Source organism: Notolabrus celidotus, chromosome 13, assembly GCF_009762535.1.
Source record: "Notolabrus celidotus isolate fNotCel1 chromosome 13, fNotCel1.pri, whole genome shotgun sequence".
In the NCBI taxonomy this organism is placed as follows: domain Eukaryota; kingdom Metazoa; phylum Chordata; class Actinopteri; order Labriformes; family Labridae; genus Notolabrus; species Notolabrus celidotus.
The window spans coordinates 25,814,797-25,837,172 of NC_048284.1; the positions used below are offsets into that span (position 1 = coordinate 25,814,797).

A 22,376-nucleotide genomic window follows, 5' to 3' on the forward strand; every position below is an offset into this window, starting at 1 on the left:
GAGAAAGGTAAATCTTTATCGAACTTTAAGAATGTTTTTTCTTTTTTCCTGTCATCCCATCGGCTTGTTCCCTTTCAACCTCTGAGAATGAAAAACCACCCCTTAAACCCTTTAAAAACCGAGTAAACCAAACATTGTTTGAAACTTTGAGTTCTCTCCTCTGCTTTTCTTTGACTTTTTTACTTTCCTGTTTTTTGTCATTGTCATCTTTTTTAAATTTTGTTGAATCATGGTGTCCAGTTAAAGGGACTGCAAAAATATTTTGTAAACAGTGCAACAATAAGATTTTAAGTATCAAGTACTCTAAATCCTTTTTGCAAAATTGACTGGGAGAAGGCTTTATCTATGCTGCAACAGTCAGCCAATTGTTTTGAGAGGAGAATTATCTCCCGTGGCTCAAATTCTCAGCAATGTTTGAGAACAAACTAATCAGCGGGCATATCCCCCTGAAAACTTTCCAAACAGCAGGTGCCTTTCCCTGCTGTAATTTATCTGATTGCAGCTATGCACATTACACATGATAAAATCCTCACTTGTTGGGTGATGGAGAGCTAATTGGAGCCTTTTTGACAGCAAAGTATCAGCGAGCCTGCCAAGGTGCACTACTCCCTGATAGCGTTGTGCTTTTCATTCACAGTGATTATCCAATCAGAATTTAAAACGGCCTCTTTTTTTTGTTGTGAATTAAATTTTCTTACTCAATATAATATCATTATAAACTGCATTTAAAGTTAATTTGCACATAAACATCTTAACCTGCTCATAAAGTCCCTTTAACAACCGCTAAAACACAGACCGGTCTGAAAAATGTCATTACCGCTGCATGCATGACTCCACACATGCTGTTTCATTTTGGCTTCTGTGATATGAACGTCCTGTCCCTGTCATTCCATGCCTGATGTATTATGTATCCCAGTTGTGTCAATACCGCAAACATAACAAGCTTGCAGTGCTATATGTATCTGTAAATTAGACCAATGAGATTTTAATTATGATTCCTGTATCGTGAAGTTTGGTGTACTTTCATTTCATTATGGATGCATTAGCTGTGTGTTTTGACAATGCTATTTAGGCCTCTCCTAATGAAATTCATGGTGACATACAGACATACAGTGAGTGTGTGTTGCTCCCACTCAATCATTATATGCCAAAGCTTGTGTACCTATTTATTAATCATTTACCGCACGAGTCCATTGTTTTGTCCAGAGAGTATTAAGAGTGCCTGTGGAACATGTTTCATTTTTCAAACAGAGATGTTTTTTTTCAACCTGCATGTTTTTGCACCCCTCTGATAATGCTGCTATAAATGCTAGTGTCTGTTGTTTCCAGCATTAGCTGTCTCTTTCAGGTTTTTTTTGTTTTTCGTATACCAAAGGGAAAATAACCTTTTAACTGTAGATAACATTACATTAAGCAGCAGCCTTTTATGAACAGAAAGGTGGGAACATTAAAAACAATACTGTAATTACGTTTTTTACAGTAAAAAAGCATGTTGCAGCACCATTACACGTTACCATTTCAACTCCATCAACATTTATCAAGTAAAGGTAGATAGAGTCTCTAATAGAGTTAACAGACACATTCAGTCATTATAAAAAGCTTTTTCTTCCATCTGGCAATGACAGCGTAGTTCATCTATAAGGCGATGCATGACAGCGCTAGAGCTTTGTATGTGGAATCAATATTTGATCAGAAATATTTAACACTAACCTCCAACCCTCCTGCGCCAGGCCGGCAGCTGACAATCTTCAACACCCAGGCCACTATCTCCATCGGGGGTAACGACCGGAAGCGGCCCTACCAGGGTCAGCTCTCCGGCCTCTACTACAACGGCCTTAAAGTGCTCAACATGGCCGCCGAGGGCCATGTCAACATTAAGGTGAATGGGAGCGTGCGGCTGGTAGGAGACGTGCCGGCCAGCAGGGGTGCGGCGCGCACCACCACTTCAGTGCCACCGGAGATGTCCACCACCTTCATTGAGACCACCACCACTCTCTCCACCACGACCACCCGCAAACAGCGCTCACCACCAACTATCCAGGTAAGTCTGGAGACTTCTGAGAGTGTATTGGGTCATTGTTTGCGAAGGGGTGGCTGTGGCTCAGTGGTAGAGTTGGTCGTCTCTCAATAGAATGGTCGGTATTTCAATCCCAGATCTAGCCGGCCACATGCCAATGTGTCCTCGGGCAAGATACTGAACCCCAAACTGTTCCATGTGACTGTGCCATTAGTGAGTGAATGGGAAAAGTTATTACTGATGGGCACTTTACATGAAAGCCTCTGCCTCTGGTGTGAATAGGTGAATGTGACATGTAATGTAAAAGCACTTTGAGTGGTCAGAAGACAAAAGAAAGCAAAAAACTGTGAATAAATAGGGATGCACTTGAGATACAGAAGTGACACCATACATAAGCTAACACATGCCTCTCTGAAAGATAAGTTTTTAGGAAGTTTAAGTGGTTGAACATTTTTAACTTTTTGCCCAGAGTTTGATTAGAAAAAAGATGGTCTGTTCAATATGAAGCTATATTAAACATCGTGTTATCTAAGCTTAGCTTAGCTTAGCTTAGATCAGCACATGGTTCAAAATGGAAAAAAAACTAGCCTGGCTGCACCGAAAGATAAAGTATTCATCCATCACCTCCAAAGCTCATGAACAATCACATTATTCAGCTCAGGATAATCTGTTAGAAAGTAAAGAGAGATGATGTGAAGCCATTACATATGAAATGCTTTGTTATTAATGGTGAAATTTGTTTCACATTTCTCATTAAATCAACTGAGCATTACATTAGTAAGAAGTGTCCCCTCCCCATTCAGCTCAACATCTATACATGGACAGATCTAAGCTCCGTCAGGATGAGAGCACAGTCCCAGTTCTGCACGGCAGACAGTGGTGATGCTGACTGCTTGTTTCATGCAAAACAAGAGCAAACTGCACAGAGCTGCAAAACTATGGGCACGTTTGTGCTTGAATACCCTTGTGCAATATGCTTTGTGAATTAGACCTTGAGACAGAGCAGAAAGTGGGGATACATAACTTGCAATTCTTGGTGCAATTAGCAGCAGCAGACTAGTTCTTAATGAATCCCCCCCTCAGTCTCAAAAACAGGTCTTAATAGTTGTTTTAATTCCAAAGAATCAAACGAGATAAAACTAGTAAGCCGAGAGGTGCTGGTATCTTAAGCCAGGGTAAGCTTCCTGAAGCTGCTTATTTCTTGCACAGAACTAAGTGTTGTATCAATCTACTCCTCTTACTCTTGACGGGAAAGCAAAAGCGCATATTCCCCGAAATGTCAAATCTCACCAAATGGTTGCCAGCAAGTGTCGTATAGTGTGGCATTTAAATGTGTGTGTGGAGCACAACCTGAGTCTGTTTGCAAAATGTTTTTTTGTTTTTGATAAACAGGTTTTGAAAATATGACAAAGAGAAATGTTGAAAAACAAAAGTCCTCTTATGCCTCCTACACATGTTTGTATTTCTGTGACTTTTCTGTGACTCTGCGTGGGTAGATTGGAGCCAGGTTGCCTTTCCCCTGCCTGATCAGTCAAGGTCAGGATACTGTATCTGTTCTGTTGAGGACTGAAGTGCTGCTGTTCATTGAGGTGTGCAACGCTGGCATAGCCACAGCTATCTTTCTCTAGGTCTCTTTCTGTTCTTTTCTGTTGCTTCTGTTTGGGCCCAACAGAGGCCCTTCTTCAATATCTTCTGAATCGAAGCCAATGACTGTCATCGACGTGCTAAGAAAGTAATCACGCTTTTGACACCCAGTGGACAAATTCAACCAGTGACTGCTCATATTAAAGCAATAACTCTCCCTGAGGAGTGAGACAGGCAGGGTTTGGGGAGTCATTTGTTGCTGGACTACAGACAGACAGGGACCAGCGTTATCAGCCTCTTCACCTGAACAGCAGATTGCCTGGCGTGTTCGTGATGATGGCCCTTCATGTCGCTGCTGACACTTGTATTTCTCTATCAGTGCGAGTGTGGGGGAGTCCAGAGTCAGAGCGGTTAGAAAGCCACTAAATACCCTGTGATTTGGACAGAGCTGACAAAAATGTCAAGCTTTATATGGGAGGCTTGGAGGTCTACAGCAAAAGCAAAGCAGTCCATATCCATTCTGTCAGTAATCTGCGGGGATGATGACTGAGCTGAGATACATTACACCACCATCTCCGGCACATATCAAGGTCACTCACATACAAAAAATCATGGCATCAATGGGAAGATGGCATTTTGTGTCATAGGCTATTAATATCACAAGGAGTCAATGTAGTTGTGTGTGCTTTAAAAGACTCTCCGTTTCAAGGTGAAAAGATGCTGTTAGATAATGCACTTTGCTAACTTAACAATGAAATTGTAGCTTTTTGCCCTCACTAACTTTTCACTTTACTTTTGTTTGCCTTCCAAGCATCTTTCTCATCTCCACCCGACTCAATCCCCCCACGACAGCGTCTGCTTTGATTCACACTACCGTGTCACAGAATTTCATTTGCCAGGGCCTTTAATTTTGCCGTTCCCTTGGCGGCTGTCAAAAAACGTGGTGTGAGAGGTGAGGAGAGGACCTGTACCATTTGGCAGATTTCTCCACCCCTCAGGGTAGTATAGGGGAGTTGTGGGAGTTGAGCTATCATTAGTGATGTACTGCAGTGCTGGGAAAGAGGTATAGGTATGTGACACGGTGCTGGACTTGAGCTGGAGTGCAGCTGTTTTAGGAGCACAAGTAGACTAAAAAGCGTGTGTTTGGGAACCTTCTCGCATGTCTATTTTTTGGTTCACTTCACCAGCACTAGATGTTTCCTTTTCAGAGGTGAGAAGTGACGAATCCCTCGACACTCCAGGATCAACAGAATGAGAGACAGGGGTGGGAAGTGGAGAGAGCCAATCTCACGCTTAATTAATGACAGCTCTGCTGGGACGAACTGACGAGACAGACACGTTTCATTTTCTTTCACTCTCTCCCTCTATCACTGTCTTATTCAGCCTCTCTGTGGGTCAGGTGATTTGGATGAGCACAGGCTTCAAAAAGATGACATTTTTAAGACTTCAAGTCCACGTGTGAGCCATGTGGATGAATACTTTTATTTTTCAGTGCTCAATGAATTATTTCTGAGATTTTCTGTTGGCAAAGGCTTGAAAGACAGACAATTCCAAAAGTGCATCCCTGCCAGAAACTCAAGAGTATTACAAAGATATTACAGAGTTAACCGTATCTTAATGAATATGATAAATGGTGAGAGACGTGGCACTTGATTTTTCAATGAGCTGGCTCACTCTGAAAACCACTCACTGGCCCACTCATAACCTTTATGTCAGTGCTTGGGTAACTTTGAAGATTAAGCCTGAGTCATCATTCAGTGTTTCATCCATTCAGCAGTTGGAACGCCTCTTTGATGGAGTTAATCAGAGGACGGTGACTAATCCTTACCATGTTAGCTTTGGCTACATGTCCTCAACTCTTCCACATCCACTGTATTTCAGAAGGGCAACGCTTGTTCAAGCAAATGCCTATATTCTACGATGAGACAATCAGGTAAAACACTTCAAAAGCTGTGAAGCCTCACCCTGAACAGACCTTACACTCTCCAAAAGCTCTTGACTTCCACATCATCCTCATAAATAGTCATTTGTTCTTTATTGACTTGGCAAGACATGTAAATAAGGTCTTAAAAAAAAAAGCTTATGCAGCAGTCAATATGTATTAACAAGAGTAATGGAGTAAATATTGTCCTCTTATAAACCTGTTTACTCAAAGCTGTGTTTTCGCCTCACACAAACCCTGACCTGCTTTTATCAAGCAACTTGTTCCCTCATCAAGAATAGCTCGACGTCAGCTCTGTCGGCTGTTTTAGCTCCAGCAGTCAGGAGTGGTTTGTGATGAAATTTAAATGGTTTAACAATTATTTAGAAAGTTATACAACATTTGATCTAAATTTAGTTGTAGCTGACAGTGTTAAAAATTAACCCCACCAATGTTATACATTATGTACTGCTACAAAAAAGAATTACTTAAAATTACTCAGAGAGCTTTGAATAAAAACTGATCTCACACAAAAAGTGATGTCGCTTGAGGCAGCATTGGCTGGATCTGAAGACTACAGGTATTGGGTTTTGTATAGTTAGAAGAGGTGAGCTAGTTAGACCTCTACAGTTCCCCTTGCTTTTCTGTTTGACTTGTCAGAGGTGCAATGTTAAAATCAGTTGTTTGTTTGATACTTTGAATTGTGACTTTTTGACAAAAAATTAAGCTCAGGGGATTTATACTGTGTAGCTTTTTAAAGTAAAAATACAGAGAGTTTAGAACATCTTTAGAAACATTAATGTTGGTGGTCAAAGTAATGAAGACAGAAAGGGTAATGAATACTAAAAGTCTGGCTCCAGCCCTCCTTGAAGATACATTCACCACTTCTAGCAAACAAGACATGAAGGTGAATTAGTAGAATATGAAGATGATTTATCTGATTCTGCAGCCTAATTGGGAATCAGAAAAACTGCCCTGCCAAGTTAAAAGTTGTCAACTTTTAGAAAGATAGAAACTTTTGTTCTAACCTTTTTCACTCAATGCCCTGAAAACAAGCCAAGTCTTCAGCCCACCTATTTTTTTCATCATGACACTTGGTTGTTGGCAGTTCCATCCGTGATAGTTAGAAATTTATAATTTGTGAGGCCTTTTCAGTTTTTGTCTCTTGAGTAGAAGTGCTGCTGTTGCATCACAGTCCTTGTTTAATTTCTTCATCAAGCTGATTTTTCTCTTCCATCCAGCTATTTTTGAATCCAAGTCTTCATGTTTGAAAGGTTTGGTTGCTCCTGATGAGTAATTACAACAACCTTGAACTTGTTTTCAAAACGCTTAACCAGGTAGAGCTTGATAAGTTGCTACCTAATCCCTCCAGTGCTGCAGAATTCTGGTTGACCCAAAGATTGTATTTTACGCCTGTTGGTTTGATGTGGATAGTCGTTTTGGGAACACTCATTTATGCGCGGCTCTCTATCATGGGAGATCAACGTCTCTCTCGTTCTCAATTAGCTCTCACTGCTGGCCTGAGATGTTTGGGAACAATTAGGAAAGGAGGCTGCAATCTAGAGTACCGTGGGGGGAACACGCTGAGGGAGAGACGCTGAAAGTGATTTGCATGGCTGCCGTGTTAAAGAAATTGCTTGCGTCCATCATCTTGAACTGGCCTGGTGCTCAGGAGACGAGAAAATGAGAGGTAAATTGTTTGCAGTTTAATTGGAGTCTTTTTTCAGCTAAGAGGTGGGGAAGGCGGGGAATGCCATATCGACGCGCTTCAAAGTGCACTGCATGATGGGAATATTATTAGGTTGAGTTGATATGGATTCTTCTGTGGCACTGTATGATTTCTTCTGTGGCACTGTATGATTTCTGTATTTTCAGCTTATTTCAAGCCATGTTGACAGATATTATGAGGTAGAAAGTCCCAGAGAAGTTACCAGAGAGGGCAACCTGCAGCAGAAAGGTCATGACCAGAATCAATTCACACAGCTGCAAGATAAGATTTTGCACACTAAGCTCCCGCGATGCTCGCTTGCCCTCCATTTTCTCCTCACAGTTTTCCTCGACTCACTTCTTTTACAGCGTCTATCTAAAGCACATCAAGGATGTTGCTTAACGCCTTGGGATATATGATAATCACTGATTTATTCTCTCTTCAAGAGGCAGTGAGGAAAGCACTGTGCAGCCTGCTGCGTGCCTCCACGTGGTAGTCTGCCAGATGATGTTTGATGAGTGTGTTCATCTGCTCGTGTGTGTGTGAGCGTACAGGTGTGTGTCAGAGACGGTAGGCAGCTCCGCTCTTCTTCTCCACCTGCTGTCAGTCATCTTTTCTTTTCAGTTAGTCAGTCTCTGTGATCACCTTCCCTGCAGCAGCCGCTCAGGCCTGCCGGTAATTGTGTAAAGGTCAAACTAGTTTGCAGGAATACCTCTGTATTCTTTTTTTATTCCTCTCTTATCCTCTATCTTTTTTTCTTTTTTGTCAATATCCAGCTCTATTTCCCTGGAACACAACCTTCCTCCCAGTGAATTCTGGGAGATGAATGCTGGTGGTCCTGCTATTTGCTCTGTAGGTCCAATTAGGAGACAGCGACTGATGAGGAGCCTGCTGCTGCGTGTGGCTCATTAAACGGACTCATACACACACACATTTTGTTCAGGGACCTCTAAATCATTGTCTCACATGTCTGCATTCATGCAGAGCTAAATTAGAGTACTGTTACTCTCATATATTTTTGGGCACATGCTCACACATAAGCAAACGAAGCTGTCAGCTGTACTGCAGCTGCATCTACTCACATTGTCAGAAAACAGAAGAACAATATCAGAGGATTTTCAGTGTCTAGTCCCCCCCACCACTACCATCAACATGACAAACTCATTCCAGGACTGTCATGGATTGTCTGTCTCCTCTGTCATCTGAGTGTGTTTGCAACATTGTGACTGTCTCTATGAATTTTTCATGCCACTTGGTGTGAAGGAGAAATGTACGAGAAGATATTTCCATTAGACCTCTCAGTGTGAACATGTTTGTAGATGTTCAAATTTCCTGTCTGTAGGTCATGTGTTTGTTTCTTTGTGTGTGTGTGTGTGTGTGTGTGTGTGTGTGTGTGTGTGTGTGTGTGTGTGTGTGTGTGTGTGTGTGTGTGTGTGTGTGTGTGTGTGTGTGTGTGTGTGTGTGTGTGTGTGTGTGTGTGTGTGTGTGAGTGTGTATGTGTGTGTGTTGGGTTCAGAGCAGTTTGTCTCTCAGTGTGTGAGAACCAGCAGCCGGCTCCAGGGGTTTTGAACCACAGGGGTTTTTGTAATGGATGTCCCTCATGCCTCACAACACAGTTTATATAGATCCTCCGGGAGAGCTTGTGTGTGTGTGTGTGTGTGTGTGTGTGTGTGTGTGTGTGTGTGTGTGTGTGTGTGTGTGTGTGTGTGTGTGTGTGTGTGTGTGTGTGTGTGTGTGTGTGTGTTTGTGTTTGTGTTTGTGTAAACCCGCTGTCTTGTCAGCCTCTACTGTCACGGCGGGGCACCCACACACCAAGGGGTGAGCAAACAACACACATCAGTTACACAAACGGGGGAAAACACACACAATGTGCAGCAGTTTGTTTCTGAGCTGGTCTGCAGGACATCAGCACACGCTCACAGGCTGGACCTCCTGCTGGGAAGCCACCAGCGATAGCTGACTGGTTATAGAGTGATACACAAGCTGGACTAATAACTCAAACTTACAACTGAACCTAAAAACTTCACCACTACCAACTCAAAGACAATGAGAGTTCTGAGGAAGACTAATTCTATCCTCTACACAGATCACTTTAGAGAATTTAAATGCAGCATTTCTCTCTTTGAGTCAAACTGAACAATTGCGGATTAAAAAAAGAAAAAGAAACAACTTCCCAGATGGTGTTCAGGGCGTTACATCTCAAATCCAGATTCTTTCGCTTTCCATACAGATGTCATCTATCCCTGAGCATGTGCCAGTTGACTTGCATGGATAATCTAAGTGGAACAGTCGGTATTTAATCCTGTGCCAAGCCATTTTAAAAAGTTGTGAGGTTGCTGTGAGATCCCACACTCTTGCTGGTGTTTAATTAGCTTTTTTTCCAGCACAACAGTTCTGGGAGCAAAACTATTATAAAAAGTTAAACTTCTGTTGCCAGCATTTTTTTTCAGCACTTTGCAAGTGACTTCATCACAGACTGAGGAAGTTACCACGTTTCCAATAAAATAAATAAAAATGATGAAGTTAAGAAACATTCACACAGCTTTTGTGCACCATGCTTTCTTCACTAAATGTCTTCAGTTATTTTGCTCTTATCAGGCTGCCTTAAGCTATTTATTGTTTTCATGTACATCCTTTATGGGATCGATATATAGACAGAAATATCATGTTTATGAAAGTCAAAAACACATGATACAAAATCTTTATATGTTCAGGTCAGACTAACACTTAACAGTTAAAGTATCTAAAACCTCAAATATGAATAGAACCATGACTTTTTTTTACATCAACCCTAAAATAATGCTCTTTAATGTAGTAGTATTGTTGCTCGGGGTGTTGAAACTCTGATTGATATAAACATACAGTATATATAACCAATTTGATATAAATCAGCATGACAACTAATCATAATCACAGACACCATGTTTGAGATACATTTATTTAATTGTTTCCATGTTCCATCTATTTGAATGGAGGAGGCTGGGTTTATGACCTGTGCTGCAGCCAGTCAGCAGGGGGAGCTCTAAATCATTTGGCTTCACAGTCAGTGAACACATAGGGTGTTTAGTTATACAGTCCATGTGCCTATAAATGCAACAGACCCCCAAGACACATCCCAGGAAGTGACAACATCATGGCAAAAAAAGACTGATACTAGCTAGCATACTAAAAGTTTTCAAGAAAAGATTTAAGTGCCTCAAGGGCAACGCACTTCAATCGTTTTACAATATCGGGTTGGACATCACTCTTTCAGTACAGGTAGATAAATCCTAAATTAAGTAATAGAGAACTTTTTTCAAAATACAAATTTCATCTAGTGTGACTTAACTCAACAGCCCCATGTGTCTAATTCCTCATTCATCCTCTGCATCAGTCTCCTGTGGCTCAGATGCTAATGACTGTTGTTTCATTGATTAAAATAAAATCTGTGTTTGCAGCTCTCAAATGATAACTCATTTGTTTTGAAAATACTGCCATGTAAACATGCTGGAGAGTAGCTTTAACTGCATGTAGCTCTAGCTGAGCTTCGCACAGAGACTGAATCACGGCTAAACAACTAGCACAGCTCTGTCAGAGGTCGAGCTCAGAAGGTTTAATGTACTGTATGATTTATGTGTTTGTTTAAGGGGCTTCAAAATATAAAGTGAGACCTTGTGGTGTTGGCTTGGCACATTTATTGCTCACAGCAACAACAAGTCCTCTCCTCATTAAGAGGCTTGCTTCATACACTTTTGTGTAGAACTCTGACAAAAACTTAGCCGGCTCCTGGAGGTTGTGGCCATTAGCTTGCGAGATATAGTGACACAAAATGTTAGAGAAGCTTTGTCAGAGCAGCTGAAGGATGTATATTTATTTTTGCTATCTGCTTCATGCCACCTCTTTTCTTTTTTCTGGTCTACCAATCAATTTCGTAAACATTACCCAACAATGGTTAAATAACAGTTGCAAGGAAAACTTTATTTAACAGGCAGAAACCTCAAACAGAACCAGACTCCTGCTGAATAGCTGTCTGCTGCGACGGTGTTGGGCTAAACTGGGCTAAGTATGTCACAGAAATAATGTAGTGAACACAAACAGAGCTATCAGATGACTCTCCAGGAGCTGTGTGCTATATAATTAATGAAATCTTCATATGTGTTGAGGATTCAAGTTCTCACAGACCTGCTGAATTATTCCACAGAAGCAGTCATGAATCTCTGCACTCAACTCTACTGTGAATATATATGCTGCCTGTCTTTGCTTTACTCTTGAATTTATGCTTGTATGTGACGAAAAGAGAGAGACCATGTTCTTTTGAGAATATTCACAGATCTATATATTCATAACTGTATCTCTGAGCACAGAACGCACCATGTGTCTGCTGGAGTCAATAGGATTTAATTAAATATGTATCACACAGACACAGCCTTTGATGTTTCCCAGCTATAATGCGTTCTGTTTCATTGCTCAGCTGATCTGTTAGCAAGGACCAGTAATGTTTCTCATCTGTGTCCACAGAGACATGCTGCAAACTACAATGAAACCTGGTGCTCTTAACAGTAGTGGGTGAGGAATAGTTAATGTGTGTGACTATATGCATGGGTAGTCATCCTTACATTAGTCGTGGCATGTTGGAGTACTGTGGGAGAGCCTAAGATGTACAATATACTTCAACAATTCCTCTGTTGGTTAGTGATTACTATTCAACTTTCATCTCTAAAAAGAGACTAAATTGAATGCTTAATTTGGTTTGTGCTCATTAGGAACTGAAGCCTAATGGGACCTCTGGCTAATTTGGGAGATGTGAAGCTGCCAGCCCCAGCCATTTACACAACGCCTGCATCGATTTGGTATTAAAGCCTTGAAGTCATAATGGCATTCGACTGTGAGAAGTACAGCAATATTGAAATGGATTGAAGAGGGAGATCAAAATGTGGTCCTCGAGGAGAGAATGTAGGGTTCAATTTCATATTCTTGTTTGAGACTTCACACAATCTCGATAGAAAGCTAATGAGCATTTCAAATTGGACATATTGTCTTACTTATTGATTGTATTGATGCAATTAGTGAGGTCAGATGGTTTATTTATAAAGCTCTTTAGACAATAAGGAATCCCCAACAACAACAACACATGCATGCTTTCCTAGATTAGGCCAATAAACAGCAATTCAATGTGTATGATGCATATTTGCAACAGAATAACACTAGAAACATTTGTTGGCTCATTGGTTTTTGTTTTGGTTTCTTTACATTTGAGGCAAAGATAAGCAGTTACGATTTAAAACATATTGATTCATGCAAAAACTGATGTAGAATCAAACTCTTTCAAAAAAATTGTACTTTGTTTGCTCAACTTTTACATTCATGACTTAATAACAAAGATCTGAAGCAGACATCAAGCATTGGTCACATGAATATGTAGTATTTGCCAGCATGTGAATGAGAACAAATGGTTAGACTGTGATGGAGGGCGGAGCAGAGAGACACTCAAATCCGGAAAGGAGTGTGACTTCAGCTGCAAACAAACAAAATCTGGCACCTTCCTGCACATTTGCGCAAAGGTGTGGAAGTATACATATTCAGTAGATGTTATATATTATATAAGTCATTATTTTACGCAACCACTGTCTCGTGGCAGCTTTGGGTTGAAAGTATGTTTACAGAGAAGATAGATGGGCTACAGAGAAGCTTTGGTGCTTTTTGATACCACTGAAGGTAAAAATAAGGGAAATTGTTTTCTCGGCTTCAAGCCCAGTGCAAGTGATTTTACCAATTTTGGCGATCAAATGTGTATGATTCCTCACTTTCTTCCTTACTTTTACATTTGCACCTGCCTTCATCTTAAAATTTCCATTCCATCCTTCTCTGTACTCCAACTGCTGCAAAAATAATTTCCCTGAGGACAAATCAGTTGTGAATGTTGAATGAGGATCAAAACAATTGCTAGTTGCAACCATTTTAAGGAGAACCTTCCTGTTTCTGATGTAAGATGGAAATAACTGTAATCCTGCTTTAAGACACAGAATTTTCTTTGACAAAAAAATGATTTATAGAAAAAAAAAACAGTCCTGCTTTGACTTGTAGTCTTGCTTCCTGAAACGTTACCTTACCTTACCTTACCTTAATTTTGTTTTGAGGACTCTCAGGCAATGTCTTGTGATCTGCAGAAAAATAGAGTTTTTTGCATTCCTGTCCTGACTCCCCCTTTCCTCCTATTACCCCCCCACATGCTCTCATCTTCTCTCTGCCTCTCCTTTGGTCACGGCTTTCAGCGCAGCTCACCACCACATCCACATGAATTCCTCACTTCCTCTTTGAAGGGAGAGGAACCACAAACGGCAACACAAACCGTAACTCTGAGCTGTAATCGCTGCTCCAATTTCACTTGAGGATGGTATGGACTCGCATAGAGAGGACACATTTCCTTCCATTTCTCATCTGCTTACCTCACATGTACCTCTCCACCTGTCTCTCATCATGTCCCCTGCCATCTACAGCCCCTTCAATCTTTCACCCAGCCTGTCTGTCTACGTGTTCTTGTGCAGTACTTGTTGGTGTGTGAGTGTGTTTGTCACAGGGCTTCCCTGATGACCTTGTACACTGCGGCAGGGGGGTGATTAAGGATCAGGGCCAAAGACCATTTCCTTTTCCATGGGAAGATGAATGACCCTGTTTGAAAGTGGCTGCCTATGGCCTCAGGGCAATTAGAGTTTGCTGTGAGCCAGCAACCCTCACTGCTCTGTGTACAAAGGCAGGTCCTTGAGAAAAAGAGAAATACTCGGCACATAACCCATTCTGCTGAAACCAACACAGCACGCTGATGGTGAACAAATTAAATGATTTTTTTTACCTTCCCAGCTGTTTTCCCTGCTGCTCCCCTCACCCACCCTTATTCCATACCTTTATAAAAAAAACTGAAAAAAATTGTGCTGACTGCAGGAGGCGGCTAAGAGAGGCCCACCAAGGGTGCTCATTTTGAAATATCAATATTTGATCTAGGAAATCATTTAGCGTGTGGCCTTGGCCTTACAAGTTGATTCTGGAGCTCATTTCATTGTAATTTATCCTCAACGCTAAAGGAGAAGGTTGACGGAGGGGCTTCCAGGCTTTTTGCCCTAACAGTGTTTGCTTTATTGTTTGCAGCAATACTTTTATTAATTAAGATTGAACTCTTGGGCTTTACTAGAAACACAACCAAGTGTTCTTTTGACTCTACCTCTGTGCTGCCTCCCTTCTGCACCTCTTTTCTTTTTTTCAAATAAAACATCTTATCTGTCACAGAGCGGAGAGTATGAGCAAAAAGAGTTGTGGCAGCCTATTGATAGGGATATGGCCTAGCACCATTGATTCCCCTTGTAATACAAGCCTCTTCCTTGTCGGCCTGTCAAAGCCCAGATCGGACATGATAACACGCACATCAGACAGCCGTCAATATAAAGGCGAAGCTTCCGCTGTGGAGATGACTATCTTATTTTGGTACGAGGGCTGGTGGAGTGGAGGGATGGGAATTAGTGCAATAGAAAGAAAGGGGAGATGGGAGTGGGAAGTAGCCTGACCTCTGATGTCTGTCGCCGAGCCCTTTTCTCAAAGTGAAAAATAGTCTGCGCTGTGTATCCCAGTCTAAGGTGTGAAGAATATACATACGTCCACGTTGGCATCTCAGGTAAGACGAAGTTGCTTTAAATTGTGTGCCTTTGATTTGCCCTTGCCTCGGCGTCGGCACTTTGATCTCTGCACATACAACTACATTGGATATCCATGGCAAATGTCTGCCAGGATGAGGCGCTCGCAGAAAATTGATTTGTTTGGGGTTTATTCCCTTCAGTGCAAAAAATGAGCTTTTGCCATTGGGCACTCTGGCATTGTAAATAAACCAAATTGGGTTTGAGAGCCGGGCTATAATGTGGATCTATAACATTGTGTCTATCCCCTTACTCTCCAAAGGCTTCATTTCTCAGTGCTTCCTCCACCCTCCGGGTACAAAAACACATGAAGGTCATTTGTTATGATAAGACCGTGGTACGTTCAAGAGCAACCTGAAGCCCCCGCCCTCCCTGATGATATGACTCAGTGTGTTGTACTTAAGCATGTGTGCTTATTTTCTCCCCTCGCCTCTCCAAGATACAGCACTGTTGGCGCTCATATTTCATGTCATGTTTGTAACCCGGGGGCCATGGCTGCTTTTTAGCCTTTACACTGCTTCTACTGACCCAGGGGAAAACTACAGACAGTGGTCGAGTACATTATGTCTTTCTTTTCCCCCTGCCGAGCACAAGCGGCTGCTTTGATGTGCCCCATCAAATCACCATCACGCTCAGCAGAATATTCAACTGCATCCACAGCCAGCTGCTCCTGTTACCATCCATGTGTTTGATGAGTTTTATCCCAAGTTGCAACGTACTCTGTGTGATTACCATGACCCTTAGATGATAACTGCCGACACAAATTTAAATTCTTTCTTTTAGGTCATTAGTCGATCCCATTAGATTCAAACAGTTTGAAAATGAGCTCACCAGATGTCATTTTTCCTCAACCAAAGAACAGCATTGTAGATCAATTCCAGCACAGTATTGATTTTTGCACTGATATGGCTCTATGTTCTTGTGTGTGATGGGTTATATCATGTGTAAATTTCACTGTACACTCTGCTGTGGTTTGTTGTGCAGCACTTCTGAGTAAGGACATATGCTTTTTATGGAAAGAAGTCATGTTTTAGCGCACAGATCTTATGAGTTCAGTCAGGTTTATTATTAGTCACAGGCGCAAAGAGATGGTGTGAATGCACTTGCTCCTGCAGGCACATTATTAGACATGCCTCAGCAGTTAGGCACAGAAATTAATAAGCATAATCTGAAATCGGGAACAAACACTGGAAAGAAAATGCGTCACATCTTTGTTTTTTCGTTAGTTTTTTGCTTTGTGTTTAAGCCAGACTGACTGTGCTTTGCTCGAAAACCTAAAATGTGTGAAAAGTGTGGCCCTGCTTTGTTGAAAAGTGGATTTTATTTGGCAGTGGAAGGAATCTGTCAGACACCGGTTGCAGTTATCCGCTCGATGTAGCAGAGCGTGGCAGCCCGCAGTGCTACTGCTGCTGCTGCTAATATGGCTAGGAGGGAGCAGGGCTAGAAGTTTAAAGGTTTGTCCCTGGGTTTTCTTTGAGACATCTCCTGCTTTCATGCCTCACAGTATTCTATAGTTATAAAAATTGTTAAGATTGGATCGCCGGTTCAGCTTGAGTTGGTAGAGAAGGCCTCCCATGTACAGAGCCGAGTCCTCGTCGCACTGGCCGTAGGATTGACTCCTAGTCCCAACAGTATTTGGTGCATGTCAAACCCTTTTGTCCCCTGTCTCTCTCAAGCTGTCCTCTCAAATAGAGGCAAATAAATCTTCATTGACATTTATTTGTAAAGTGATTTTAAGTTAAAAGTGCTGAAGCTAACAGCCCTCTGTGGAAAAGAAAAATGTCCTCTAAAGGTTCAACTTGGGCTAACCTGACAAATTTTCCTCTCTGACTTTCCACCTGCATTGTTTCCTTTCTTGAACTGCTAGAGCTAAGGGATAGAAACACAGAGAGGTGATTTTCTAACACAGTGTCTATACAGTCCTTGTAGGAGTTGCAGCACATTAGCAGAACAGCAGCTTTAGTCCTCCATCAGTGTCGACTAAAGCTGCATTCAGGTGCAGTATAGAGTGAAGGTAACCAAACTTCTGCCAGTGTAAAATGTGCCTGGAGTCACAGTGTCAATACAGACTTGAATAAGTTCATTACAAAACACTTTGATTACAGCTTGCATAACAAATCTCTATTCCACATGAAGAGTCCTCTTTTCCTACAGTGGTTAAAAGTTTTAATAAAAGAAGTGCAGTTTCCACGGCTGCAGGTTTATTGTTTATCCATCGTTCCGCCTCTTAGTTGGTTGCTCTGAGGTCAGGCCTGGGTGGTGATGTAGCATGCACTCCATTCAGCTGCTGAGGTAATTGCAGCTCGGCCTGTTAATGGTCTCTGCATTGCTGCTGGCTGATTCACAGTTGTCAGTCCAGACCTCCTGATTAAACACCACAGAAGCTTTGTCCAGACATCTTTGCACATTCTCCATTTTGTCTGCGTCTGTGCCGTCAGCTGTGAAACTAAAAGCTGTGTATTTTGAGGCTTGTCTCAGGAGGAGGCTGTCTGTCTTTATCGATCCCTTGGTGTGATCCTTTCAGTTGATGTGCTGAAGTGGTCAGAGTTAAACGCTGTTTTAATGAAGTCTGAGTATTGATTGCACTGTGCTACCTTAATGTTTGTTTGTGGAGTTAAGAATTTGAGCGTCACTTAAAGGCGGGTAATGAGGATAATCAGGCATGATGCACATAGGGAGTGGATTTTTATGTCTTGAAATATGAAACAGTTTCTCCACGCACAGAAAGTAGAAAACATGCATGCAATTACTGACGCTTTAAACACACCAGCCTGTAAATCCATCAGCCTAGACCATCTAAAAATTATGATTTATTGAGAATAATTGCACCAAAAAAGAAATCACTTTGCTGCCAAAATATATCCCACTCTGTGTTATGGAGATTTAGACCGAGAATTGGATTTCCCCAGCTGTGAAATCAGTTTTTGTAGTCCTGCTGGCCAACCGCATCATTCTGCCATACTCCCATCACTGCACACATGCAGCCTGTGCCTTTTCCGCTCCATGAGCTCTCTTTGCATTTACAGCATCCAGCCTCATGCTATATGTTATTATCGACGTCTCCGGTCGGCTGGGAGAAGTCTGTAAGCTCTGTGTGTCACTTCATTGGTTCTGCATTAGCCCAAATGCGGAAAAATGGCACCCATAAGCCTTTCATGAGGAGCACTTCAGCTTGAACTATTGTGCCTGTCGGAGATACATCATATGTTTATAAAGCTGAATCAGGCGGCACATCTAGTGGATTTACAAATGTCAAACATCACACTTCAAAAGCCCTCTTCAATTTCTGCAAGTGGAATCAAAGTCGCAGGGATGAGAGGGCCTCTTACTCGGAGTCACAGATGATTTTCAATCAAGTGGAGAGTGAATACATTGACTGTGAGGGTGTCCTTCTACCATTTAAATGCAACCTTTACGATGCACAAGGTGAGGTAGCCAGTCCGCCTCTTTCATGTGCATAGGCTCACAGATGAAGTCCTTAATGGTTTTGTCGTTGCAGAACCTCTGCACTGCAATGCTGTGGCTTCACTGAGCAAACATGTCAAGAGAGCACAGAGGACATAAACATTTTTAATGAGACTTACTTTGGGTTTCAAGCTGTGCCATTTTACCCTTTTTATATCGACTAATGTACCACAAACCTTCTTTTGAAAGTCAGAGCAATGTCGGTCCTCGTGGGGATGTTACTTATAATCTTGTCTCATAATTTATCAGTACATTTGCAGATTTGATCTGTTTAAGTTCCCATTCATCGCCCCTCAGCACTATTTGATTCTGCATATGTCTGTCCCTCCAGGAATTTACAGACTATTTCATTGTTGCTTCCCAATTACCTGATCTCACAGTAACTCTGTTATATGTTGAATTAGTGAGTTATAACAAAACAAATCATCCCAGTACAGTGTGACTGGATAGAGAACTTAGCTATCCAGACCAAAATCATTTTTTGAACATTTTGAACCAGGCTGTGAGCATGCTTTTTTCTGCTATAAAGATGGATTTTTTAGAACAGCTGTGTATTGGCCTCCAAGGCTTTTGCAGCCAGCCTCAAGTGGACTCATGATGAATTGCAGTTTGTAGCACTTCTGCATCTGCATCATTTCTGGAAACCGCTGTCTGCTGCTTGTTCCCAGATTACCAAACTCACTCACATGGGGTCATTACTTCTTCCAGGAGTTGCCAAATTCAAGAAAACTGGTACTTTTATTTCTTGTTATTTGGGGGGCTTTAGATACCAACATGTAAGTGACAGCAACAGATACAAGACAGAAGTGATGAATTAACTGACACATCATTTTGATTGAACTGAACTTCAAAATAGTTTCTTGAATTCTCAGGTTGCAATTTTACAATTTCCTTTTCAGCTCAGGGGGAGCACTGCTGAGGACCATTTGTGAGGTTGAGGAAATATCAAGGGATTAATATAATCCCTGTAGTTTAATTATTAATCACTGTTCACATGAGGGACATTTGCTAATGCTGGTGTGGACTTGATTTGATGCAGAATATCTCCTAATCTACAGAGGCATACACTTAATCCACTTTTAAATAATTAACATTAAGTTACTTTCATTTTACAAATCGCTTCAAAGGAACAAGACTGAAACATGATGAAGGGGGTCTTGAGCTCATTTGAAAGGTCTGTGGTAGAACTGCAGACAAAAAAAGGTTATGAAATGAATTCTTACCAATTTATTATAGAACATAAAATTGTGCTGCTTATAGCCTACATATTGGAAGGGCTCATTAACAATTGAAGCTAATTGTTGTGTTTGCTGTGATTTAACTCATTTCTGCTGTCATCCTGTAAATCACTGTACTGATACAGTTAGAGTTCTAAATGTAGGAGGACTCGTGGTTGAATGATGAGAGACGTTTTTCCTTAACCCCACTGTGGAGGGAATATATGTGCAGAGAGAGGCTTATTTCTACAGATCAGTCTGACATGAGAAGACATGTTAGTTATCTCTCATTACAGTATTTCATGGTTTATTAAACTGATTTTATTTTATTGATGCATAAGAAATGAATGAATTACATATTTAGTACAGTGCTCATGAGAGGATGGAACAAGATGTCTTTTGATATCTCTGTCTGTGCACTCTGTAGCTGAAGCCTTTATGTATTCGTACGCTTCCTGCACATGCAAGTATCTGTTAGGAGGTTACACAAACAGTGAGATACACTTCCTGACATCACTTATAAATCCTTTATTTTTTTACTTTAGCCCTTTTGAAAAACAAACACTGACATTGACTTTTTGTTCTAGCAGCACAACTGTGTCTAAATGAACATGCAGTCAACACACAAAGGCGTAACCAGACTCATTCGTTTAGTAGTACAGGGTAAGGGTTGAATCAAACTCTGGAGGTAGTTATTCTAAATATAAGAACTTTCCTTTTACATGCCTTCCTTACTTCAACAAGGACACTTTCCATTATTCACTAAAGCTATTCATAGCACATATCAGATTTATCTTCTTTTGTACTCTGATCATAAAACCAGGTCTTTACATGAGGTTAAAGGGGCCATCTTCCTGGAGAGACTCAACAGTTACCCAGTCATTTCTTCATATGCATTTAAATACACTATTTTCATTAATTCAATCACACCCCTGTTGTTTGTGTTTAGTACATGTCAATAGTTTTTTTAAGTGTTAATTCTGGTAACAAAAAGGGACCCATGTTAACTAAACTTGAGCTAAATCTAAAGTTTGGCTAAACTAAAATGTTAGCAGTGGACTCTCAATCATTCAAATCCCTATTTTCCCCACTTCATCGAAATCTGTCTAATCACAATTGTTGTATTCCTGTAAGAGGCTGAGATGATTGAGTGGCATGGTGTTCATTTCAGTTTGCTGCAGGAATAAGTTCTCCCTGCATCCATGCATCTTTCTCATTTTCATTGATGAGTTTTCCCCAATGCATGTCGGTGACAAAGATACGATCAGCTACTGAGCGACATCATTTCAACATTTTACATTTGCTGCTTTTTTGCCTCTGCTAACATTAGAGCTGCATGTCAAAGCCTTGATTTATCCTGGTTTGGGGATATGTTAGAGAGTGTGTTTAGTAAGACGTTTCAGTTATGATCAACTCCACTCTAATGAAGATGTGACTGAGGGTGTAGTGGACAGCTACCGTTTGGACTGTTGTTAAAGTACAATATAGCTATTTTCATTATGAACACTATTATATGATATCCTTGTGTAATGTACTGTCCTTACCTTAATAGATCAGCAGGGACAGCACAGCAGCATTGTATTGTGGGAGGGTCTCAGCTAAATTATCCAACGGATTTAAGGATTTGGATAGCACTCAAGTAAAAGTGTTCAGAGTGAAATGTTGCAGATATAAACACTTGATTTGTAAACTGCTAATTATGAAGAATACAAATCTAGTTTTAATATAAACATGAGAGTGACATGTAGAATTTATATAGAGAAGTGCATCCTGGAAAGAGGGTTAATGGCACAACATGGATGCATGTACTTTGTTGGAGGATTCATCTCTGGTGCTCCAAAATATTGATGTCATTGAAAAGAAAAAGCAGGCTTTCTAAAATGAAAATAAAAGAGCATCTTTTCAGCTCAATTTTCTCTTACCAACATATAGATTGGTGTGTAAGACTCTGCTAAGCTGCTGCAGGCCAGGCAGAGAAAATATTTGCTCAGAGCTGGGATGCTTGTTGGTATCGTCTGCAGAGAAATGCAGCATGAACAGACAAGAGAGAGGCAGTGTTTTCGGTTGATGCAGGGTTATGGTGTGATGGTCTGGGGCTGAAATTGCTGGAACAGACTTTGAAGTGGCTCGGCTTTTTCATCTCGCTCACTGTGTCCCTGCCTCCCACATCTGCCCGCCATCATAATAACAAGCAATAACCCTCTTTCAGCAATAACCAAGACTTTTACGCCCGTAATGTGGCTTCAATAAATAGTCATGTTTACCAAGGGGCCATATTTTACAGCAATTTAGTTTAGAGGCTCCCCTCCTGCTTGGTTTTTTGCCTCCTCGTGCTGGAGTACAGTACATAATGTGTTGCATTATGCACGCCAGCACAAACACGCATTAACACATTATCAAATGCACTGACATGGAAAACAGCACAGACCCTCCTGCATAATCACACCACACATTAGAGAAAGCTTTGAAAAATCGAGTTTTCCTCTGCAAGCTTTGGTGGAAATACATGTTGAATATCAGCATTCATGTGTATGCAGCGGAGGTAGACAGCTTTCTCCAGCTTTCGCCTGTTGAAAGCAGCAGCGCAAGCATGGGGGCGCGTTTCATTAGTCTGTCAAACTCAATGATATTTAGAGCCCCACACCCTCGGCCAGGACTGGAAAACTCAATCAGCACTCTGATTTCATAACCCTGCTCGGTGACAGGGTTTATTTTATCGCCCCGCTGATTCATTCTAATAAACGCCGGCTGCCCAGCGCACCGCCGCTGAAATACAGCCTCCCCCCCTTCTGTCCTCCATGGG

At 41.3% G+C, this 22,376-nt stretch overlaps 1 protein-coding gene across 1 annotated transcript in view; it reads left to right on the plus strand.

Annotated features, from left to right (window-relative positions):
• LOC117824170 (neurexin-3b) overlaps nucleotides 1–22,376 on the plus strand; it is a 258,052-nt gene that overhangs the window by 220,855 nt on the left and 14,821 nt on the right. Inside the window, exon 15 of the mRNA XM_034699575.1 lies at nucleotides 1,731–2,041. Coding sequence (XP_034555466.1) covers nucleotides 1,731–2,041 — 311 coding nt within the window. The remainder of the gene's footprint in view (nucleotides 1–1,730; nucleotides 2,042–22,376) is intronic.